General features: G+C 39.4%; 1 protein-coding gene and 1 long non-coding RNA gene across 3 annotated transcripts in view; both read right to left on the bottom strand.

Moving 5' to 3' along the window:
• Positions 1-298: 298 nt before the first annotated feature.
• On the bottom strand, positions 299-1681 carry LOC131474285 (uncharacterized). Its single transcript, XR_009242280.1, has 4 exons — positions 1551-1681; positions 1352-1460; positions 1195-1254; positions 299-392 (listed from the first exon to the last, which is right to left on the bottom strand). It is a non-coding gene; the product is annotated as an uncharacterized LOC131474285 (long non-coding RNA).
• Positions 1682-2908: 1227 nt separating this feature from the next.
• Positions 2909-25052, bottom strand: part of bean1 (brain expressed, associated with NEDD4, 1) — a 37057-nt gene continuing 14913 nt past the window's right edge. For both annotated transcript variants that reach the window (XM_058652400.1, XM_058652399.1), the window contains 3 exons: positions 11860-12063; positions 11261-11402; positions 2909-6842 (listed from right to left, as the gene is read on the bottom strand). In XM_058652400.1, the coding sequence (XP_058508383.1) occupies positions 6452-6842; positions 11261-11402; positions 11860-12063 (737 nt within the window). In that variant the 3' untranslated portion in view covers positions 2909-6451. The remainder of the gene's footprint in view (positions 6843-11260; positions 11403-11859; positions 12064-25052) is intronic.

The following is a 25052-nucleotide window of genomic DNA, read 5'->3' as shown; positions in this document are numbered from 1 at the left end:
CCAGCGGTGATCATGGACTGTTGAGCAGCTCAAGTCTTGTTCATAACAGCAATGGACAAATATTCCACTTGTAAACACACAACAATTCTCAAATATTTTTATTAAAGACTATAATTAAAAGCAAAGGTAACACAGTGGTAAACTTAAGTTGCAGGTATCAATCTCTAAGCATGTTTGAATGTTATAAATTGTCAATGACAATACATTTTGTCTGATAAATGTTGTAGTAAATCAACAGAAACGATTTTCATTTTTACTGCAAAATGTCTTACGCCCAACAAAACCACAGTAACACAGATCTATGCATTCCTTTATTGTCTTTATTTATTTAGCATATTTTGGCTCAAACGGCTTGGAGAAAGGGTTTCTTTATGCTGCCTTGTTGTCTTCTCCTGTCAAAGAAATGAACATGTGGTGAACACATCTTGACAGCTAATTACAACACGGTAATAAATAATACAATAATAAATACTCTACTGAGAATTTCATATAGCATGTGCTATATCTGAATGGCATCTTTTTTTTTAAAATGATGTTGTGTAAAGAAAATGGAACATGTTTGCAATTCAGCACTGATATCATTTTTTTCTTTTAAAATCCTTTGAATAAATGACATCTTCTTCAGTCTTCTCTGCACAAACCTGAACCGTTTCATCTTGAGAAGCAACAGTAATGACACTTCCCAACAACTCCTTAATTTCAGACTAATGTGTGCATTTGAACTGCTCTTATATTTACACATAAACATAAACCATCACTACACTTTGCTCATACTGTACATTTTTAAACTGTGAAACAGTGGTGCACCATGTAGTGGTTAACATGTGTAACTACAAGGAATGAAGACCACTTTGGTATACGCACAGATGACCAGTCACATGACTCAAATAGTTTCTTATTCATTCCAATCTGAGTCACATCAATGGAAACAAATGTAGTATTTGTGGAGACAATTAAACAATGCAGTTTGGTGGTCTTTTACTTTTATAATAAATAAAAATGGATTGTTGCTTTGAATGTTGAGTGATTTCCACGTGACTATGAGGTCAGAACCACTTTGCCACGACGTTAAACTACAACACATTGCTCTGTAATTAGTCTCCTCAAATCCTTGTGAAATCCCAGCAAAAGAATGAAATCCTGAAACTCTGATTTGGAGCATAAACACAAAGAGAAGTGGGGGAAAAGCCTAACCTGGTGAATCTTCAGCATCAGAATCAAATATTGTTTTCAAGGCCTCGTCCTCTTCAATTACTACAGGTGTGGTCGGCAAAAAACACATGAAGATTTAGTTGAATGTAAAGCAATAGCTCCATGTATGTGAGTTTTCACCAGTACACACAGGACATACCTAGGTTGTCACCATCTTCATCTTCATCATCATCAGACGGATCAGCGGCTGTTGCTTTGACCAAGACCACAAGAGCAAAGAGCAGGATCACAGTCTTGGCTTTCATTTTCTACAAGAGAGTAATGCTGTCTTCTGTTCTGTGATCAAATGAATGTTTCTTATAAAAATCTGCAGTGAGACATTTAAAACCATAACTCACCTCTGCTCTAAAACACAGCAACAGTTGTGTGATTCAGCTGGTTATGACTTCAAAATACCAGACTGACAGTCTTTGTGCCGGGACGTATGTCTGTTTGTTGAAAAGCATCTGGACAAACCACCCAGTTCAGTTTAAAGCAAAGTAAAAGCTAAAAATAAACCTCTCACTGAAGTGTAACAAGTATTCATTTCTTGACAGAAGTGATTGACTGACAGATAGCAGCCAGAAACCTTTGTCCCTGTGGTTGTTTTTGTAGTTGAAGTTCAGTGACACAGGTTTTCTTTGTTGTTTTTTTCTCTCTCCTTCCTTGTGAAGTTTAACTCCTCACACATTCTTATAACCAGACCTGGTTCACTATAAGCAGCCATATTTTATATTATACGATAAGACACAAACCATACTCTGTTTCAATGCTTACTTATTAACTATAACTATAACTAACTATATGTATCAGACCTAACACGAATCACACCTTGCAATCTCTTTGTCTTGGGTCTGTAACTGTAACATAGCTGAGGGCGCAGGCTTAGATAATCAAAACTCCAGGAATCAAAAGCACATTTTCTTTTATTATATTAAGCAAATGGGATTAATAGGCAGGTTTAAATCTCTGATCCACACTCGGGGGGGTTGCTAACCAGCATTAAAGTAGAAGATGAAAAAGAAGCAGAACTATCTGAGTCCGTGACAAGTGAATATTTACACAGTTACATAGTTTTTTTGGTGCCACACCTGTGGTTTAGTCTCATCTCTGTTTTTGATCAGCTGGCTGCATTCTTTTGTTAACCCTTTTTCTAAAGACATCTGATCGGCCTAGTACTGTCTATTACTTTGTCTTTGTTTGGCACCAATCTTTTACTGCTGTCTTATATTTTGACCTTAACCTTTAGAATGATAGTTACCGATTGTTACCGATTTGAATCTGATCATTATTAACTGTCACAGAAGTATTTGAAAGTGTTTGAAATGTGTGAATAAGAGGAAATCTTTACACATTTAAGGGTTTTATCTTTCTTTTCAATGATATCTTGTTATTTCTCATCAAAACTTTCAAAGTTTCCTCCAGTTTCCAAGTTTCCAGTTTGGCCTCTTTATGCTGTTTGTTCTCAGGAGTGTGAAAGTAAATCATATTTATTTTTACATAAATCAAGCAATCCCCAATGTTGCTATCAAGGTGTTAATTTTATTCTAACGTATGTTTTATATTTATTTATCTGGGTTTATTTTATTTGGTCAGGTGCAGATTTTACCACTCTTGCATCAAGGCAAGGGCATTTCCAGTGTGACGTGGGTCTTTGTGTGTGTGTGTGTGTGTGTGTGTGTGCGTTTGCGTTTGCCTCCATCATCAGCCACTCAGGTTGCTATAAGAGTTCTGGTTTATTCACTCTTCTCTACAGAAGAAAAAAAAACGTTAACAAAACCTCTAATACAGAACATTAAGAGACATCATTAACCACTGGTCCTTATTTATACAGGAAGTCTGATGTCTTGAAAGATGATGTGAGAAAGGAGCAAGGAGGAAAAACATGGGAGGTGATTTACACATGATTGACACTTACACAATCTACTAACAGCAAACGCACCAACAACACGGCCGCTAACCCAGCTGACAACACGTTTGTCCATTATGCTGATCTGGAAATTCTACACTAATTCTCAGATACGGACAACTTTAATCTTTACTTTTTACTTTTCCTCTTATCTAATAGGCTTTAGCCTTAACATTCCCCTTACCATATACACACACACATACAGCAGAGTGGACCTTACTGTCTCACTGATATCCAGGATCAAACTTGTTAATTTGCTTCTTGTGCATGTGTCTTATTACAAAAAAAAAGAGTGATACCCATGAATGTCATTATGTAGTTTTGCAGCAGCGCCCCCTGGTGGGCCATAGTGAGAGAGTGCAAGGGGGGGTTTGTGTGTGTAAATCAATGTCAAGTCAATGTTCAACACTGGACGACATCAAGACACATGTTACAAATATAACATAACACTGGTAAATACTGAGTTTTTGTAATTATGACATAATTACAAAAGGTAATATTTATGTCACAGCATCTTTTAAACCAAACATATAGCATTTTTCTTGTTGCTACACAGATTGTAATACAGCAGAAAAAACTAAATTATGAACAATAGGATTTATTTGAAATATAAATATAAATACTAGTTGTACACCAAGTAACCGACTTTATTGAAACCTACTTTAATAAAGTAGTCACGTTACGAAGTAATATAAAAACATTATACTCTAGTTATTTAAATGAGTACATGTTTATTCTGTTCATTTAATGTGCTGTTTAAGAAATCAGCTGATGCAGAAAGCTAATGTTGGTGACTGCACTCCTTTTTCTAAGGTTTTTTTTTCTCCAATGACTTTCGTCAGTAATGTTGTATTAACTGAGTGCATCAGCATAATTAATACATTTACACGTGACATTAATTTGATCAGGCCAATTAAACATTACACATAGCTATCGATGATTGATTTACATACGTTATAGACAAAATCTATCATCTGTATGTGTTTAAAGCTCATCCACGGCGACAGAAGTATCATCAAATAACGAGTGACAAGTGATAACGACATGACTCTACCAAATTTGAAGATTCCTTGAATCCTGCGAGGGGGAAAAAAGGAAAGAGGAACAATGAAAGATATGAGGAGAAAAAGAATGATCCCACCAAGATGGTTGATTACACTTATAGTGAAGCTGATACCTCTGTGACTCAAAACTGGAACAACAACTAAAGGTTGTGGATTGTATGGGAAACTCAACTGTAGCTGCTAAACTGAGCTCGATGACAAAAGCAAGCTGATTGCTGCAATGATTGCGTGGCATGGTCAAGATGTGTCTTTTTTTATTCTCATTGATAAACTCTGTCATCACAACCTTGGCTTCTTCAGTATTCAAATAGTGGGAAGATCGTCTTACATATACAGCACAAAGCACTGTGTTAATTGCATTGACACATTATGGCTACAATTCAAGCTAACAGTCTGAGGGCTATTAGGCACTAAATTGTTTCTTAACACTAAAAACAATGTCACAAGAAGGCTAGTTTCTAAATAAAGGACCAAAAGTCACAAACCAACATGGACAAGTTATTCTAAAATGATGGTTAGGGTTATTAAAGGTTACCTCATGTGACTTCCTGCCTTATAGTGGTAACTGGTGATGTCTTGTCTACAGGTTGAAGTGTCTCCAGGATAACACCCAATGTTCAGTGTTTGTGCTGCCTGTTAAACAGTGTGAAATACAGAGATTTGAGGTGATGCAGCACAGACTCTGGTGAACACTTTGGCACCTGCTGCACTGAACTGTTGATTATATTCAATTGCACACATGCTGCCCGGATTATATCCTTCTCCACTGTTTCAGACATAACATCAAGTCTGTGTAGTCACGCTTAAGTTGAGTTTATGTAAAAGGTCTTGGGAAAAGTCAAGAAAAGTAAGTTATTACAGTTCAGATTCAGTGACAACAGGACAAGAAGCAATGAGGCAAGAGTCCAGAACAAACACTCTCAATTTGTTCCAACACCTAAGTTTACACATCACTGTTTTGCACATTTTCTTAATCTGTTTTTATTTATTTACCCATTAAAATGCAGAGTAGTTGCATTTGAATATACACTTAAACAACTTTTTGGCCACAATATGTTTTGTTTACACTTGAACTTCTTTGCAATTCATTCAAGTCAATCAAAAATAATTCAACCACAGTTATAGAGAAATTCATTTTACAAATCATTGGTCAAGAAAAGCGTTTCTGTTTGTGGGTGTTAGTTGGACAACTTTTGGTTCATTTTAAAGGCCAAAACAATCAATCACTTAAGACATTTTTCCCTGTGCTGTTCACATGTCTCTGCATCTGATGAAAACATGTAATCAACACAAACCTGCTGTTGCTTTTGCAGGTAAATGAAGACGTTTGCACAGCTACTGCTAAATGTCTGGACTCAGGCCGGTGGGTTATTCTCCCATAAGAATGAAACTGACACACAAAACAGAATCTTCAGTGTCTCCAGTTTTGTGTGTAACTTTTCTGGTGCATCAACTCAACCTTGTCAAGAGGTGGAGGAGAGGAGGGCTCCGAGCTACATTTTGCTGCTGGGTCTCGTTACAGCACTGATATTAAAAGCAGAGCCCTTGACAGAAATTTGGACAACAGCACTACAGAGGAAACACGACTGTATTATTTTGGTCACAATCATTTCATCACAAAGTTATTCTCCTAACTAGGACACGTCTGTCTCTAAATGTTTACTCACTACAAAGACTGGTAATCAGCAGGGGTATGCTGGTAGTTAAGGAGGTTGTACTCTATACAACACCATACTGCGTATACTGTCCTCTAAAACATCGTAAAAATATACCGACGGCAGTGGGTCATACCAAAATAAATGGGAGGGGTGGAGTCTGTGTGCTTGTGTTTACTTTAAACTACACTCTAACTCAATATTTCTCTGTCACACCTACACTATGATACATGTTAGTTTAAATTCAGCCAAACATGACACATGACTCTCTGTCCTAAAAAAAACTAACAAACAAATGACCAGCTGAAAACACGGGGAACTAAACTAAACTAATTAAACAAACAATGGTGTTATTACAATGATGAAGTCATTGTCCAAAAGAGAATCACTGGGATGAGGAAAACTTGTCAAATGTTGAAGTTTTCATTTCAGGCTCTCTGCGCTGGCTGCACGTCAGTCCACAGAGATGTACATGACCGGCCTTGTTAGGTGTTAGAAACTGTGAGCATCACATTAGTGTCCATTGTGTGGTGTCACAGCTGCTTCTAACAGCCACTTTGTGCCACACGTCGCAAGTGTTGTTTACTTCCAACAGTACAGGTGAAAAAAAAAGAAAGACAAACAGATCCGTCCTACGAGATCTGGCTCGCGCCTGGTTGCTGGGAGTCTCCTGCTTCCCCCCTCTCTGACTGGTGTTTATAAAGGTCACATGGCATGAGAGGGAGGGGATGCACCTGCTCTGCCAACACTGACTCATAGGGTGGCGCAGTCTCCAGGGAGAAGGAGATGGATGTGATGTGTTGATTCTCCTGCTCCTGCAGTCCCAGCGGGTAGTGGGAGGAGGAGAACCAGCCTGCACTGGCTGAGGTCTCTCCACAGTAGGGGGAAGGATCTTCTGTGGTGTGGTGAGGCTGCTCCTGCTGCTCTGGCCCCCTCTGGCAGGGGTCAAATAGGGAGTAAGGAGGTGGGTCATCTGTCGGTATGTAGATCTGAGTCAAACCAGGGCCAACGCACTCCTCGTAACTGTGGGAACAAACACAAAGAGGCTGCTGATAATAGAGAACCACAAATTGAAGTACAGCAGAATACTGAGAAACATCTGTGTTTATTTATTTTACAGGAATCTAGTGATGTAGAAGTGACAGGCCAATATTGTTTTCATGTCCTGGACACACATGTTGTGAATTATAAAATAGTGTAGTATCTGACTCAGCTAGTTTGACTAGACTGTGTTAGAGATGTGCATTGAGAAGTAAACAGCAACTTCCTCATGAGAGAGTTGACTTTGCATCCCCTACAATCTGGGTACAACAGAAGTCTGTATGCCAGACCTGAAAACAATGCTTGTAAAAGAAGCGCAGATGCTTCCTGTGTTGACTGAATGGCACCGATGTCAAAACCTGAGCACTCTAAGATGTACGATCATGATTATGTATAGAATGAGCTGTCACAACTTGTTTCCCAGGAAAAGGGGGAACCGTCAAATGTGGGGTTTGAGATAAGGATGTTAGAGAAACCCTTAAAAGTATAGGTACCTGCTCCTAAGCAGGCAGAATTGTTCGGAGATTCGGCAAGAACATTCTCCCGAGCTGCTGCAGCGCTCGGTCTGATGCTTGACTTAACCAAATAAAATCCCTTTTGTTCGGTACGAGTCTTGTGTCTGAGGGGTTCTTTCTACACCATCAACTCATCACCTATCATTCGTAAGAAGAAGGAAGCCTGACAAAAACGACAATAGTAATAGTGTCACGAGCGCTGAATTTATCCATGCACTCTTTGTGTGGACACTTGTCTGTTTTGTTCTTTCTGGGTTTTTTTGTTCTGTTCCTTGTCTCCTGTTTTATTTTGAAATGTTTCCTTGAGTGTACCTTGTCGAGTTGTGCTTCCTGTCCTGTCTTCACCGTGTTCACATCAGCCCCGCCCTAACGGGTTTTACCTGGCTTTCACCTGTGTTTTATTAGCCTCACCTGTGTCTAATTATCCCTGCCTCCCTATGTATGTAATCTCTGTGCTCCCCAGTTTCTTGGTTGATTTGTCTCATGTCACATTTCAGTCTGTTTGCTGCACTGGTTTTTATTCCGTGGTTTTCATGTCTTCCCGGTCTGATCTCTGTGTTTCTGCTCCACGTTAGTTTGCTTTATTTAAGACGCTTTTGTTCATTTTTGGAACTGGGTCGTCCAATTTTTTTTTCCAACAGAATAATTTGACAAAAAGATTGGAGCCACTGACTCATTTCTTTTTGCTTTGGGACATCTGACCTGAAACATTCACATCATTGAAGAGTGTTGAGGTGAAAAATGGAGGTGGCATTAGGTGTCATAACAAGATGCAAATCTCTGTATTCCCACAGGAATTAAAAGCCCATCTCCTCCCCTGCATCCTTATACCTGTAGATGACACTGGTGTCAGTTTCTCATACACAACAGCATCCACATTATTGTTTTCCATTTAAAATGTTCTACCACTGTAGTACATTCAATTAGAAGAATGTTACTCCACTAGTCTAATGTATCCTTGTAAAGCAGCTTTGAGTGGTCACCAAGACTAGAAGTGCTATATAAATACAGACCATTTACCATTTTACTGGCATTAAACAAGCATTAAACTGGTAGTTATAACATCAATATACATACAGCTGAATATCTATAGATTCAGTTTGAATCTATAGATATAGATTCAAACTGTGGAAACTGTCATTTTCAATGTCTATTGTGTGTGTGTGTGTGTGTGTGTACTTGTATGTATATATGATCCTCACAACCAGAACTGGACTGAACAGGATCTGCTTAGGTTTAGGGCTAATATTTGAATTGTGGTTTAGTTAAGGTTAGAGTTAGATATTAACTGGGTTATTAACTTTGTTTAAGATTTGTCCAAATGAATGGAAACTCGATGTGGAGTCCTTAAGGGGACAGCTGTACACGCGTGAGTGTGAAAGCTTGCCCAGCTTCTCCCTGAGAGGAAGCAGAAGCCATTCTCCACAGGTGAGCTGCTGATCCGTGAGAGCGATAAAGAGAGAGAGGTTTAGAGAGAGAGAGAGTTGTGTGTGTCGGAAGTGTTACATTCACAGTCTCAGTAGGTGAGTTCTCCGAGTTTCCCTCAACCATCTGTGGCCCACACTCACACACGCATACACATACACATTCAAGCCAAACAAGCCAGCCAGAATGATGGTAAACATAGGTTGAATTGCATGTATGTATATAGTCTGAGTGTGTGTAAGTTGGCCAATGTCCCATTGTCCATGCCAAAAAGTGCAGCTCTCACACAGACTGTCCAGAACACTGTGGTTCACTGCCAGTGCAACTGACGTAGCTCAGTAGCTCCCCTCGCTTGTTTCTCATTCCCTTTCCTGACATTTCCCTTCTTTGTGTTTTCCTGTCGTGATGCCAGGATGTTGTTTACTTGTTGTTTATGCTGTGGTGAGAACAAACAGTGTGTTACGGTGTCTGTCCTGTCCTGCTAATCAACATGTTTGTGTGTGTTTTGCACCAACACTCAATGGAATAATCAGAAGCCATGTGGTACCTGTGACCACAGATGGGAACATCTTCTTGGCCCACATAAGGTCTTGCAGAACACAGCCTCATTTCAACACCCCCAGCAAACCTGTAAGACCCACTGCTGACGAGATGTGCCCTTTTCCCAGATGATGTATTTCTCTAATGCGTTTTTCTGCGTTGCATGGTAGCACCAAGAACACGAGAGAGGCTTTGGTTTGGACCCTCTTCTTCACACTCAACATGATAAATGTTTGGCAAACAAAATAGATCTGTGCCACACTGTATGGTTTCAGCACAAATCCAAATCCATGTGAAACACTTCCAACACTGAGTTCACTTCACTAAAGCCTGAAAACATACTGCATAGGCTATTGCTATAACAGCATGGATGATGATGTTTGAGGAAAAATGTCATTAATCACACTTGAAATGAGTAATCAACAGTTTGGTCATTAATTAACACATTGGTTTCCGTTATTTTTGTTGGGCCTGAGCTCATTCAAGATTGCAACATCATGGTTCTTAGATGGAGATGACACGGCCCTTTGTGCAAAGACAAAGAGGGCTTTAAAAGTCTGTTCAGTACAGGATTATGCTGCATTCACACCGGACGTGATGTGAATTTGTCGCACAACATGTTTACATACAAAGTCAATGCACATAAATCGTGTCCACTGTAAACATAGCACAACACAAGCACTTCCTGTCCAGCAGCTAGACGACCCTCTCTGTTGATGCCCCAGTGGGCCTCCGTGAGGGCCAGAGAGCAGATCTAGAGCAGAGTTACTTCTAACCAGACCAACATCTACACCAATGTAAAGCACCTCAAAAGGACACTTTTCACCCTTTCACATACTCTGACCTATGTATGTAAGACCTTCCCTAACCCTTACCTGAGTAAATGCCTAACCCCATATAGCCTATAGCCAATTCTAACCATAACCCTAAACCCAAGTCTTAACAATGAAAAAGCCCTTTAAAGTTGTGAGTACCAACCAAAATATCCTCACAAGGTCAAAATGTCTTCACAAACAGGTTTATATTGAAATGTGTCCACACACACACACACTGCAGGGAAGGGGTGTATGAATTATTAAAGTTGCCAATTAGACCAGCTGACATTTAGATCAAAAACACCATGACACTGGCCTTTAGCAAGTGCTTTCTTTCTCTCATTCACTCACTTGCTTTCTCTAACACACAGACACACCCACCAACACACACACGCACACACACACTGAGCAGACCCTCGTTTCACACTCTTACAAAGAGCACCAAAGGAAGCAGTGCTCTCAAATGGATACAATTACCACAGAAGGAGGGTCCAACTGAGCGCACAGAGACCAGTGGGGGACGTGGGATGAGCCATCGCTTATATTTTAAAGTTGACATTTGACAAAAATTAAAAAGACAAGAGAAGTGGCCCACTCTCAGCTTCTGTTGGATGAGGAAAGACTTAAGACTTATATTTATAAAAATGAAAGTATTGCCAGCAACAGGAACTTAGCGTTGCAGAAAGATAAATAGTTGTATAATGTACATCATATCACATGTTAAATACAGATGACAGTGCTGCGTGCACTCATTTTTTTAAGGAAGCAAGCAGCCAACGGCAGGTGAGTGCAAGTTTAGTGACCAGGGACACTAGAAAAAAACAGACTCACTGATAATATTTACACCATTTTAAGAGTAAAGTTAAAGTGTGAAACCTTGTAAACGTCTAATATCCTCACACCAGTCTCCATTGAAAGAAACTCCCATTTTGCAGAAACAGGAGTTGTTGGTTAACAATGAGTTCAGTGTTTCCATGTCCTGTGAACCAAATTTGCTCTTTTTGTCAGTGGACACTGTGAGTAATTTAAGGAGCGATGCAATGATGATATGAATGCCACATTCACACTGAGACCACAGCTACCTTTGATCCATGTGAGGACTTACCGTGGAGGTGAGTCTGGGTACATGTTGTTGACCTGCGACAGAGTCTCTCTGTATGAGTCAAAGTCTAAACCAGGTGGAAAGTCTTCTAAGCAGGTCGACCTCAGTTCTCCCACTGAACCGCCATAGGAAAAACCATCTGGTCCTGCAAAGACAGAGACGTTGATCTAATGACATACTCTCGTGGAACTTTATTACATCTCAGGTGTCCATGCACTAATCTTTCATATGTCTGTTTTCATCTATTGTTCAATATTTTCCTTGAAATATTGACTTTCTCTTTAAAAACTAAATTCGTGATCAAGACTTTAGAAAAAAAAGTACAGTGAGTTCCAGGAGAATCAAAGTGTTTAACAGTATTTAAGTAAGTTTAAGATCCTGTATAAATGAATCCTGTGTCTCCAGTGAGGTTTTTTTTTTCATTTAATCATATTACTCTTTTAATTAGTTAAAATACCACTGCAATCTCAAACCTTGTTTCTGCTACTACTACCTTTATGAAAGCGATGTGATGTTTCACCTGTTCATCAATGACCTTATCTCTAATTGACTAAATGGTTTTGTAGGATCAGTGACGAAGAGACGGAGACGGACAGACTGACCATAGCTAGCTCGGAGGTGTGGGTTGCGGAGTCGACTGTCTTTGCGCAGGCTGCCGATGATGATGGTGATGCAGGAGAGGAAGAGGACCAGACCTATAACGATTCCCGCCACCACCAGAGGAGACACCAGGAGAGACGCCTCCCCTCCCGACTCCCTCTCACTGCGGCAGTCTGGGTACTCCCCATGGCTCTGGTTGGAGCTCACTGCAGGGGGATGGAAAGAGTTGGAGGATTATGTACATCAGTTGAAATGAATTCAGTTTATTGTCATTAGATTGAGTACAGACAGTGAAATGTGCAGTATCAATCAGGGCAGCAGCAATAACAACGACGTGAAATCGCTAAAAAAGGAGAGCAAAGTCAAACCCATACAATACAGGTCAAGTTAACAAAAGCAGATAAATGAGTTCATTAACTCTAAGACGGTGGTGGATGGGAATCAAACAGTTTGTCATTGTGTGATGTTTGTTGTCTGCCTGTTTGTGTTTATAGGGGCTCAGGTTTAGCCCTCATTACATCATCAGAATCTTCTGTTGTGAATAATCGATGACAACAAAGAGACACAAAATAACCACAGAGGCATAAAATGACTACAAAGAGATATCACAATGTCACTCTCTCGACAATTCAACGAAGCGTTCAAAGTGGACAAAATGGCCTCATTTGAACTTATCTTGTCTGTGAAGTTTTGAAATCATGAGGCTGGAAATAATGGTCTCTCTGTCTTTAGATGTACAGTCTTTGAAAATCTACATAAGGAAACACCATATAGATACATACAGTAGCCCCTTATATTCATGTTATCTGTCTGTCTGTCTGTCTGTCTGTCTGTCTGTCACTCATCACAGTGACAATAGTGCACCATGAGGTCATGTTATATAACTGTTGTCTTAACCTGCACACATCATACTCTCTTCTTATTCTCTCTCTATCTTCGCGTCTTTCCAGCCACCGCTTTCTCCCTGAGGACTCATTCCATTTCAGTGTGACAGATAATTAGAGGTAGGGTTTATACACACACACACACACACACACACACCCTCTTCTCTCTCTCTCTCTCTCGCTCTCTCTCGCTCAGCCGGCATCATCATTAGATTACGGAACAATCCTGTTCCCCTCGTCTTCTGTTTAATGTCTCATCTGTCTGTTTGCTCTGCCTCTGTCCACCCTCTTCCTGTGTTGTCCGTCTTCCTGCTGCCAGTCACCCAAATCTGTCCTTCTATGTTTACAACACAGCTGAGAGAGGGTTAGGCTCCCGTTCATTCTCTTTCTTTCTGTGGCTTTATTCATGTCGCGACAACAAAGTGCCGATGCTGCCGCTCTTTATCTCTTATGTTTATTGATGTTACCATGGTGACAAATGCTTCCTACATAATTTCCCCCTATCCTGATAGAGGTCAGAGCTGAAAAAGTTAATTAATTGATGAATTTATGAATGTGTTGTTCTTCCTGGCATATTTTGCCATTTAATTTGGAAAGACTGGCTGGCTATTGTTGCTAATGCTGGCTATGAATATCAGTAATATTCAATCAAGTGATCAAGGAAGAGATCAGACATTCTGTTTACAAACAGAAACATCACAGCATGTTGGAAACTTATCTTAGACTAAATCAGAGTCAATGTTGTAATTAAGTTTTAAATTCCTGTAAAATATGTATTATGTATGAATATATATATATATATATATATATATATATACATATATGCATAATATAATATAATATAATATAATATACAAAGGTATACTTTTTTAAATACTTAGTTATTTTTCATTTAGCTGACCTACTAGAGCAGGTAATATATAATAATACAGCAATATTTTGACACTTTATGTTTAAGTAATTTAATCTGTTGTTATTTATGTTGATGAGTAGTTTCTCAAACACCTGAGAGTGAGCACTTTGTTGTGAAGATAAACCTTTCAAATATTACATGTTCAGCCTATAGCTGTAATAACCACATGCATTTGTTTCAAAATATAAGTTCAGAAATAAGATGATGTGTACTAATTATTTGTATCCCATTGTTCACATGAAAACAACAATATACATGGGAGTTATTGATCCTAGTCTCATTTGTTGATCAGAGTCGTGATTTAAGATTCATTTGAACCTCAGAGGATTTCCAGATTTCAAAGTGGGCCCATATGGCTGTTGTACATATATGAGACATTTCAGATATGCAGAGCTGCAGCCACATGTGGCGCAGGAACAGTGGCCTATACTGCAGTAGTAAATGTGATTTTTTTTCCTAGTGACTGATCCCAACAGGAACTGCATGCTTTTTTTTCTCTTCATGCCACAAATTGCACTGAATATAAAGCAGAGGAGTAACAGAATCTCCCAATGATGTACACTCACAATATCTTTTGTATTCCAGTCTCTGTGCGTCCCTGTTATTCACTTCTCATCTCTTTTCCTCCTTCTGAATGTCTGCGTCTGTAATTCTGTTGTCTACAGTAATTTGGTCTCACACAGATTGCAGAGACGAGGAGAATGTTCTCTCACCCCAAACAGTTCCCAGCAGACCTCTTTCCTCTCTCAGTAACGTCTCCTCTCTCGCACTCGCCTTTGTCTGCTCTTTCTCCCTCTGCTAACATGATTTTCTCTTCATTTCGCTTCTCATCTCTTCCTCATAAACTCCATTTTCTCCAGAGAAAACTTACATGGAAATCTATAATTATATGGATTTAAATCCACATACACTCCCCTTGTAAGGACACATACACACACACCTGGCAAGATTTGTTTCGATGTAAACGATTTGAAGTTAAATTGTGAAAAGTCTCATCAAAACATTAACATTTATAAATGTGATTTCAGTGTTCTGTAACAAAACTGTCCAGCAGATGTCCTGTTTGTTCTTTCTAGTTCAGTGCAATTTAATACAGAGAACTGAGAAACAGATGACAGAGGAGGCAAGCACAAAATAATTACGATCCATCAAAGAAGAAAGGAAGAGAAAGACAGAGAGAAATAAAGACAGAGACAAAATAGGAGAAACTGCAAATGGCCCCAGTGTTATATTTCAAAACCCTGTTGAAATGAGACGCATTAGCGCGTGCCTTTATTTGTAATGGTGAATATTGACAGTGTGAATCTTAGTGTACACAGTATTTGCCACATATCTCACAAAAGCAATCGGTTTAAATGAGGGGGAACAAATTAACTAGAGACCTATAAATCTTGAGACATCCAGGAGTCCTGAATCTCCTGTGTCACACTTTCCTCACACTAATGAAATTGAAATGGTGAAATCAATTAGGGAGTGGTTAGGGTAGCAGCAGAACACCGGTCTGACGATTCCTTTGCAAACCGTGGCTGTTTTACGATGAACTCAAATGCAACATGTCCACATATTTCCTGTTCCTTGACTTAGGTGCTTGGAAGAAAAGTTCCAGCAAACATCCACGGCCATTCGTGCTCTCTCACAGGGATTTTCTTGAAATCATCCAGACGTCTGTGCATGTCTGACAGCTGCTCTTGTTTTTTCAAAAAGGTAATGTGCTAAAAGACAAATCTGCAACTCAGCCCTCCCCAACCACCATAAAAAAAGAAGAAGAAAACAACGCCTGCATCAGTAAACTTGTTGAAATCCGCTCCACAGCTTACTTGGTGCCTGCCAGTGTAGTTTTCCACTCCCCGCCTCTCTGCCCACTCACTCCTAATCATTTCACTCTCACTCACCTGTGCTCCCAGCTGCATCTCATTAGCAATCAAGCCAACATAAAGGCCTCTCCCGCTCTCTCCCACACTGCTAGATTGTTCTTCCTGCTTACATTCAAGACTCTCCAGCATTTGTTCCCTGATGGATCTTTTGTTAATGCCCCTGCCTGCCTCTGACCTACAGTACCCTCACTCAGCCTACCAATCCTACTTCAGCTTTTCCTGCTTTCTGCTTCTCTGCTGTGGCGAGATCTGGTGAGTCTCTTGTTTGGACTGTTGTGTTGTTGAGAACAGACTCACTTACTTGTTACCCTATTCACTCCCGTGTCTATTTTGAGCTACTTTAAAACCCACAGAGTTTGACTTCAAGCCGTTTAACAGCGAGCGTATCGCTGACAACACGTTTGCACAAGCGCATTCTGTCAATATATTGCAGTAATAATCACTCGCGCTCAAATAATGTTATTGTAAATATGTTTTATACTGCTCAAAATTTAAAATGCAAAATATGTTGTTCAGGGTTTCTTCTCTAAAAATCTATTTCCTTTTTTTGTTTTTCCTTCATTTAAATCCTCATAAATTGTTAATACACTATTTTAACATGCAGTAACTTTGACAAATGGTCAAAATCCCTTTTAATGGTTAAAATAAGCAGGACATTTTGAGACATAGGTGTTAAAGGGTTAACATTGTATACTGTTACTACTCAAGTTTTATTTCTTTTTTAATAAAAAAGACACTATCAGAGTTAATCCCCCGTCTAGAGCAGTGTTCCCCAACCCTGGTCCTCAAGGAACACTGCTCCAAAACACCTGATTCAGATGAACAGCTCGTTATCAGGCTTCTGCAGAGCTTGATGACGAGCTGACCATTTGAACCAGGTGTGTTGGAGCAGTGCAACATCTAAAACATGCAGGGCAGTGTTCCCTGAGGACCAGGGTTAGGAAACACTGGTCTAGAGAAGCAGGAGTGCAACATAAAGGCACAAAAAACAAACCCTCCTTGTTCTCCTTCAGGTCCCCAAACCAATAATCCAAAAATTTACAATTTAATTCAACTGTTGATGGCTCCCCAGGCCACACCCACAGACCCAACCCCTAGGAAGAAACCTGAAAAGATCCATAAGAGATTTGAGCAACAGAGCACTCACTCCCACCCAGAAAACGGAAAACAAAAATGCACAAGAGGAAAAACAAGGTTTTAGTGATAATTAACTATTCACATGCAGTTTATAGCTCACACCCTTTTTCAAATCTGACTGTTCCGAGAGGAAAGTTGAGTGTGATGCATCTTGAGATAGTTGTGTATTCCTTGAGTGCCCTGCTCAGAGGCACTTCAGCAGAGCTTATTTTTTTGCTACATGAGCAACACGCAGTGTTCTGTTCACTTCAACACTTGATAACTGCTATGGGTGGGAGGGTATACATGGTATCCTATATGTTCATATATAATGAAACGGCAACAGCGGTAATTCACTTTGACAGGTTGTCACTAAAGCTTACTGTTGAATATGCTTCCACCTCGTACTTTGTACTACAGTGTGACGCAAAAGAGCAGTTCTCCTGATGCTGAGTGTTCAGACTTTTAATGTGTGTTTGTTAGCTTGAAATATTCAGGGGTTTTTTGTATGGAAAGGACAACTGGACTCTGACTTGATCCCTGAGTAACACGCCTGGTGTTTTGCACCAACAAGAAACTCATGAGATATGAGACATCCAACTGTTAGCTTGTGACTTCTGGCAGTGTCTTCATTTCAAAAAGCAGGGCCACCTTTAACGTTCATGGTATAGTGATATTTAACAACCTGTGTGGAAGTGGAAGAGCTCAGTTCTTCATCCAATAAAAAGCAACAGAGGGAACAAATGTTGTGCAAATGCCTTGAGCACACTCATCCCTCTGTGTGAGGATATTGGAGCCTTTGTATATAAATAAGGTTCATTTAAATGGAGTTCTTATGAACACTCCCATCATATATACATGTTAACTGTGCATTTGACACATGGGAACATCACAAGTTGTTCAATGGCATTGACATCATACCTCAAGCAGACATGATTCGGTCATTCACTGCCTGTTTCTACAGTAAATGTTGCAGTTAACAATAAGGTGGATATGACGCGTATGTTGTGATTAAGGGTTAATGAGTTCCACTTGAATGCAGCAGGGTTAATGTTGGTCAAGTATTTTTGAATTGAAAGGTCAGAGGAAACGCGTCATTACTTTTGATTGATTGATTGTACAGTGGAACTACTGTGGCTCATTCTTTCATCCCCTTTTGCCAGAACGTGTGCACTAATTGAAATGTATATTTTCTTTCTGTGGGTGAACGTTAAACAACATTGTTTCCGGTAAGCTCCACTACACAGTACATTAAACAAAACTTGTGCAAACATCTAACAATTGTGGATTTGTATTCGGAGGTTTTTGGGACAGTCATTATGGAAATGAAGGCATGTAACTACAGTGTAATTAAAAAGATGTTATAAACACACAGACAGCTTTCAGGCAGGGGTTTTCAGCTGTTTAGAAATGAATAATTTGGGTGATGTATAAGGTCAATAGATGCTGTGTGTGTGTGTGTGTGTGTGTGTGTGTGTGTCAGTCCAAATTGGGGAGTCTTTCATTTTGGGGTGTCACAAGCTATAAAGGTTAAGAGCCTGTGATATTGACTACTGCTGCGTATGCTGCATCACTTCGTACATTAGCTGCATACATTATACAGGAGCGTCAAGCGACCACTCTGATTCAATCTGACAGCTTGTCATTATGAGTTACAACCTCCTTCTCCTCAATATGAAACCTACCACAGTGATGGCCGACCATACATCGTGGCAGAAAAGGTTTGTGGCAGGACGTTCGATGAGGGACAATAATAAACTCGACTGAAGCCAGCAGCAACGTCGTTGTCAATTATGAGAGTAACATCGTGACTTATAGGACCATATACAGCACCTTTCTCCATACACATACATACTATATATACACTGTGTGTGTTATAGGGAATTATTTAAAGGACCAATTTCTTTTAACAATCTACATGTGCATTTAACCTCGTTTGGACTTTTAAGGATTGACATAAAGCCCTTTAAACCATTCCACACGGACTCAAAATGTTGAAAAAAAAATAAAAGATTGATTTTTATAAAGAAACATTTGCTGATTTATAACAATATGTTTAATGGTTGATCTAAAATGTCACTGCATCATGCAAAAAATACACAAGATACCATTTAAAATGAAATATCAGGGATGTCCTATTAAATTTGACGTTTATTCAATGTATTTTTTTTTAATGTGTTAGATCTAAGACCTGGGTCCTGTTGTCTTAGTCTTGTCATGAAGTTCCAGGTTCCAACGGTTTCCCCCTCATCACAATATACTGATTAGAAGCCCATGAATCACATGACTGCTGCAGGGAGTGACATTTTTCTCTGCATTCAAAGTTGGCATTGAGCATCATCTTTATTTCTTAATTTTTTTTCATTGCTGGGTTGACTTGATTAAATGCTCTGCTGCAGAGTTTTCATATCCAGAGCTATGAGGCACTGCTAGGAACTGTCTCCTCCTCCTGATTTAGTTTCTCCCTATTTTTTAATGTTTTTTTTTTTTTTTCAGCACTGACTGAAAACACATCTCTTGAGCTGGATTTGCATCAGCTCGCACAGACACTAATTAACCTCTCAGCTGGTGTTTTTGATGTTCAATTATGATACATTTCTTCAACATTGTAACTCAAGGGGCAAATATTTTATAATATTTTTTTTACATTTTAAAAAGTGTCTTGCTTATGGCAATGAAACACTTGTGAGTTGTTAAATGTTGAATTGCTGTTAAACATAGTGATTACAGCTGTACACCTGTATTCCTACATACATACATATGTTTTCAGTGTGTGTGTGTGTGTGTGTGTGTGTGTGTGTTCAGCACCAGGAATAGCAGGATGACCTACAGTATCTGAACCTCTGGAGATATTCCACTGCTTGCAGAAACAATGTTGTTCCTCCTTTTCTGACACGTGAGCAGTCCCAGAACTAAAAATATCCCCCTCAGAAAGACTGGAGTAAAACATGACTCTTTTTGTTGAATATGCAGGAGCAAGAAAAACCAAACACAGGTAGAGCTGCAGGGCGCTGAGCACCACCTTACACAGAACGAAAAGAATCTTAGTTTCCAGAGTCTTATACTGTATATATTCAAAGTTTATGCTACTCAAAACATTAAATAACATGTTTTAATGTCAACACTAGGTATTTAATTGGGAGCGATTGTAACAAAAAAAAATCCTCAACGATAAATCCAATCAATCAAATCACTGATGGGAAAATGTATTGTATTCACTGAAGCACAGACGGCCATCCGTCATGCCTCACAGTGTTTATTAATTAAGCCTTTAAAGACAAAATAAGTTCAAACAAATCCATCACTGACGCAGCCTGTGGGACGACGGTGACACTGATGCTCTCCATCAATAACTCACAGCTATAGGTTCTACATGTACATAGTGATGGAGCAGTGCTAAAGTGCTGTCATGTTTGAATAAATTCATGAAGAACATTCATGTGCCAAGCCCACGTCTGCATGGAAAAATCCATTACTTTAAATGAGATGTATGCCTCCACTGACCAATGCAGTATTTTTAAGTCTTTAGTTATTTGAAAGGGAAGGTCTACACAAAGGTAGTGACACAGTGGTACTGTCTAAAAGACAGGAGACGAAGCTGGAGGTAGCACACCTGGCAATGCTAAGATTTTCATTGGGAGTGACCAGGAGGGACAGGGTTACAAATCAGCGTATTTGAGGGACAGCTCAGGTTAAACGGTTTGGAAATAAAGTAATAGAGGCAAGGTTGAGATGGTTTGGTCACATGCAGGTGAGGGATAGTGATTATATTGGACAAATTATGGTGAAGATGGAGTTGCAGGGCAGAAGGAAAAGAGGAAGACCACAGAGAAGGAGGACACAAGGGATAGGGCAAGATGGAGATGGATGATCTGGTCTGGTGAGAAGCCTAAAAAAGAAGACTTCTAGTCATTTAACAGGGACTGTTGAATGTTGATCTGTATTCTAAGTGAATATCCACAGGAATGAGCTCATATGATACTTGGTACCATATTGGTCTGGTCAAAATGGCTGGTTTGGATAATGCACACAGGAAAATGTACAATCCGACCTGATCTATGAACCCTAAATATGACATAAATGCTTTATAAAACATGGCAACATGCTCTGAAGAGTGCGGTCATGTGACAAAGACATGAGTGAGGACTGCAGAAAGACGGTCAGTGAATCAGCACAAATGTCTGAACATCTGAATTGTTTTAATTTGGTAAAAGAGAACACTGCACTGTATCGGGCACACAAGTGCAATCCAGCCCAGAATCTGATCATATCATCTTTATGTCAAAGTGAACATTACTAAAAGAGAGTTGTTGAGAGTTGAGATATCCTTGTTCTAAGACAAAGAGAAAACAAAGACATTTCTAGAAACAGCGAGACATAAAAAGGTTTTCCTAACTACTGAGTTTTAAGGTGTAATTAAAAGCAGAGTATGGACATCACACCCAGTTTAAACGTGTATTAATTCACCCTGCCCTGTGTATTTTTATTTATTTATTAATTTCATATTGCCCTTTCCACAGCAGCCATGTTTTGACATGTCTGCGCAGGAAAAGCAGATGTGTTACTGATCACATTAACGAGGGCTCTCTCATCAGTTCCTGAAAGTCAGTGCAAGCATCATGAAACTGTCAAACAACAGCAAAACAGTCTGAAAAACAACATTCCTGATAAGCTGAGGAGTTTGCTGCGATTTTTCCTTTGCACTGCAAAAGCACTGTGAAAGCTGTACACACACATGTGCACACACACACACACACACACACCCTTCTCCTCAGGCTAATGCTGTTTCAAGGTTGACAACACATCACAATGACTGACAGGTACAGTGGTATAAACTGAGTGACTGAGGGTGGTGACATGAGTCACGCACTTTGCTGACTGTGGGCAAAAAAAAGAATTTGGCATGCTTTCTATTGAAATGATAAGTGTCATTTGATGTTGACAGACTTGGCAAGAGCAAACCCTAACCCTTCTACAACTGCAAACAGCCCATTTTTATTTTGTCTATTCTGACAAAACTATTTCATACCTGATACAAATATTCTACTGTTGGATGTTGACCAGCTGCTGTATTTTATTTCAGTACAGACTGTGCTGTCTTTTAAGCAGGGACAGAGCCTCCTCTGCCAGGGTCAGAAGGTAATAAAACTAAATAAAAAAAGCCCTACTGGGCAAAGGCCCAAGGGCTCTGGGCTTCTCATACATGTATGAATTGACTGTTTTTTAATGCTGTAAAGCTGAGCAAATACAAAAACACAAAAAGTCCCCCAAAACTGACAAAGAAATATAAAATAACTACAAAGTGACATAAAATAACCACAGAGATATAAACTGACCACAATGAGACATAAAATAACACAAAGCGGTATAAACTGACCACAATGAGACAAAAAAGAACACAAAGCGGTATAAACTGACCACAATGAGACATAAAATAACACAAAGAACTACAAAACAAAGCGTCACAAAATAACAATAACAACAGACAAACTGACCACAAAGAGACTGAACTGACTATAAAGAGACACACATGACCTCAGAGACATGAACTGACTACATTGTGATTGAAAATAGTCACACTGACTATTTAAACTGACAAACATGAACACAAGATGACTACAACGAGACATGAGCAGAACATAGACACAGGATGACCACAAACAAATGCAAACAACCGCCGACACAAAATGATTACAAAGAGATGTATAATGACCAGAATGAGATGCAAAATGGGGAAAAAAGGACAAAGCAATCAGACACACAAAAAGACCACAAAGAGTTTATAACAGACGACAAAATGGAAACTTGTCAGAATTATTTAGAACCAGGGTGGCACCTGCATTTAATTTGTTCCTAAACCCTCATCTTACCACAGTGCATCCTGTCTCCAGAATATTAAAGCGTGTCTCACATTCAATAAAAATGATATTGAGCTCAATCCACTGAACTGCCAGCATCACCGGACACCATAACCTCACAGTGCACTGGCATGTATCCACTATGTGGGTTAACTAGTTATTGAAGCTGTATCATAAGCACAACATCTCATTAATCCTCAGTCACACTCATACCAGTATTAAATTAGGGTGTGTATGTGGGTCACAAACCAACATGGTTTAAACATGGAATATGGGTCAGAATACATCATACATCCCCTTAATCCCCCTCTCTCCCTCTCTCTCTGGAATAGATGGCAGACAGATTATCACACCCTGCTGGCCCACATTCTTGGCTTCCCCTCATTTAATCATACACCTCTTTTTATTACTTGTTCCGCTGATACCATCCCTTACAGTTGTGGTCACTTGCTTGTATTAATTATCTCAATAAACATTTCCTGACCCACCAATGACACCCAGTTTTGTTTGAAACACTGCGTGGTAAATTCAGAGAATCACAGTTCGGGGGAATTAGGTTTTTAACTTTAGAGCACAAACTGTTTATTCCCGTTACTATTCTCATTATCTCCGACACAACGGAGATAAATGAATACATACTGTAGATGGAGAGAATGAAAAATAGGAGTCATTTTTGTGGGATGTTTTACAAAAAATGGGGGGGGGGGGGGGGGGGTTTCTCCAGGTACCCCAGCTTCCTCCCACAGTCCAAAGACATGAAGATTGAGGTTAGGTGAATCGGAGACTCTAAACTGATCATAGGCGTGACTATGAGGCTATACAGTATCTATAATACAGTGTGAACTGCAGCATAAACTACATTTTTTTTAGATAATAATCATATACCTTTTGAAAAAGGCGTTTCATCTCAGAAATAATCTGCATTGATGCTCACACGCCTGAAAACATATATCATATAATCATTCAGTTACACTAGGCATGTGTGGGTGGGTGTGAACTGGAAGTGGACTCTCTCCTTGTTTTTTCTGAAATTACTACGAATGAAAAACAATAGTGGACAATGTTTTTTCATTTTACAAGACTGACAAGGTGAAACTGAAAATGAAAACGATTTTATAGCTGATTGTGAAATAGTGGCTGATAAAAAAAAAAAAAAAACAATCAGGAAGTGAATGCGCATCCTTGTTTTCAAAAGTCTCTGTCTAAAATGCAGACACCAGACAGGTTTTTACTTTGGCTAAAAAAAAAAGCCAGAGTAATATGGAGAATTGCTATACTTTTAAACAAAAACAGAGTCGTGTGGATGCAGAGTTTGAATGGAAGAAAGAGGGGAAATATTTTTATACAGCAGGTGCACTGGGCCCATAGTGCAGATCGTTACAAAAATAACTGTAATAATATATTCAGCCTAAAAGTGGGTTTCTCTGTTTCAAATACAGATCGCGAACCCATTGTGACTCGAGCATCTTTGTGGAGCAAACTAAACTGAATATAAGTCGTAGCAATGAGTATATCCACCTGCGATTGGTCGGAGCTGCTCCGTAAATCCAGCTTTGATTGATCAGAAAATACTGCAGATCAAGTCATGATTGGCAAATGTCAAACCAGACCGAGGGGGGATGAGTCTCAACGACTCGGCTCCAAATGGTCAGGTCACACTTTAAATCCGGCTATGATTGGTCAATCAACACTTGGGCACTGCAAGAAAATAACATGGAAGAGTCATCTAGTGACACACACACAGGCTGTGGCCTCTGTGTGTGTCTGTGTGTGTGTGTGTGTGTGTGTGTCCAAACGTGCATGTACAATCTTGAGCATTTCCACTGAGGCTATCTGCTTTAGGAAATAGGCTGTGATTACTCTTTTCACTGGAGAGTGTGAGGCACAGATGCAGTAGGGGACAATGTGACTATTTTCCAGCCACCTCACCTCACAACAAGTCACAACAACAGTACTTAGCAGTCACTCGATCACCTCAGAAGGGCAGATGCCCCCCCCCCCCCCCCCCCCCCATCTAATTAATAAATAACAAGTTTCAAGGATGCATCTACATCTATCACCAGTCCAACTAGAACAATCTGAGAAACTAAATAAGAAATAAGAAAAATAAATAACAAAATGAGAGACATTATTCCTCTATGACAAGGTCACTTTCAGCTGAAGTGGTCATACATTATGTACAACGGTATAATAAACAAAATAAATATTTCAAATTTTAATTTTTGGATCTGATGTGTCTTTATGTGTTATGCTTTGCACACTGACAAGGATATTGAATATATTTCCATTGTGCATATTTAAGACTTCTGTCGTGAAATAAATACTAGAAAAATACTCAAGGCAGGTCATTACAAACAGACTTAGTTCAAGGTGCACACACGGTTTCATTTAGATGGTTTCCATCTACCCCTAAAATCTCATTTAAATCTCATTATGTGATTTCTGACATTTGGTTTGAAATAACAAAATAATCCATTTTTACCACACTGGTAAAAATGGATTTTTGTCACACTGTATATCACTGTAGTTGTTGAGCTTTGCGTCCAACCA

This window comes from Solea solea, chromosome 15 (assembly GCF_958295425.1).
Source record: "Solea solea chromosome 15, fSolSol10.1, whole genome shotgun sequence".
Lineage (NCBI taxonomy): Eukaryota > Metazoa > Chordata > Actinopteri > Pleuronectiformes > Soleidae > Solea > Solea solea.
The sequence above is the reverse complement of the archived record's forward strand: the minus strand, read 5'-3'. Positions and strand labels throughout refer to the sequence as shown.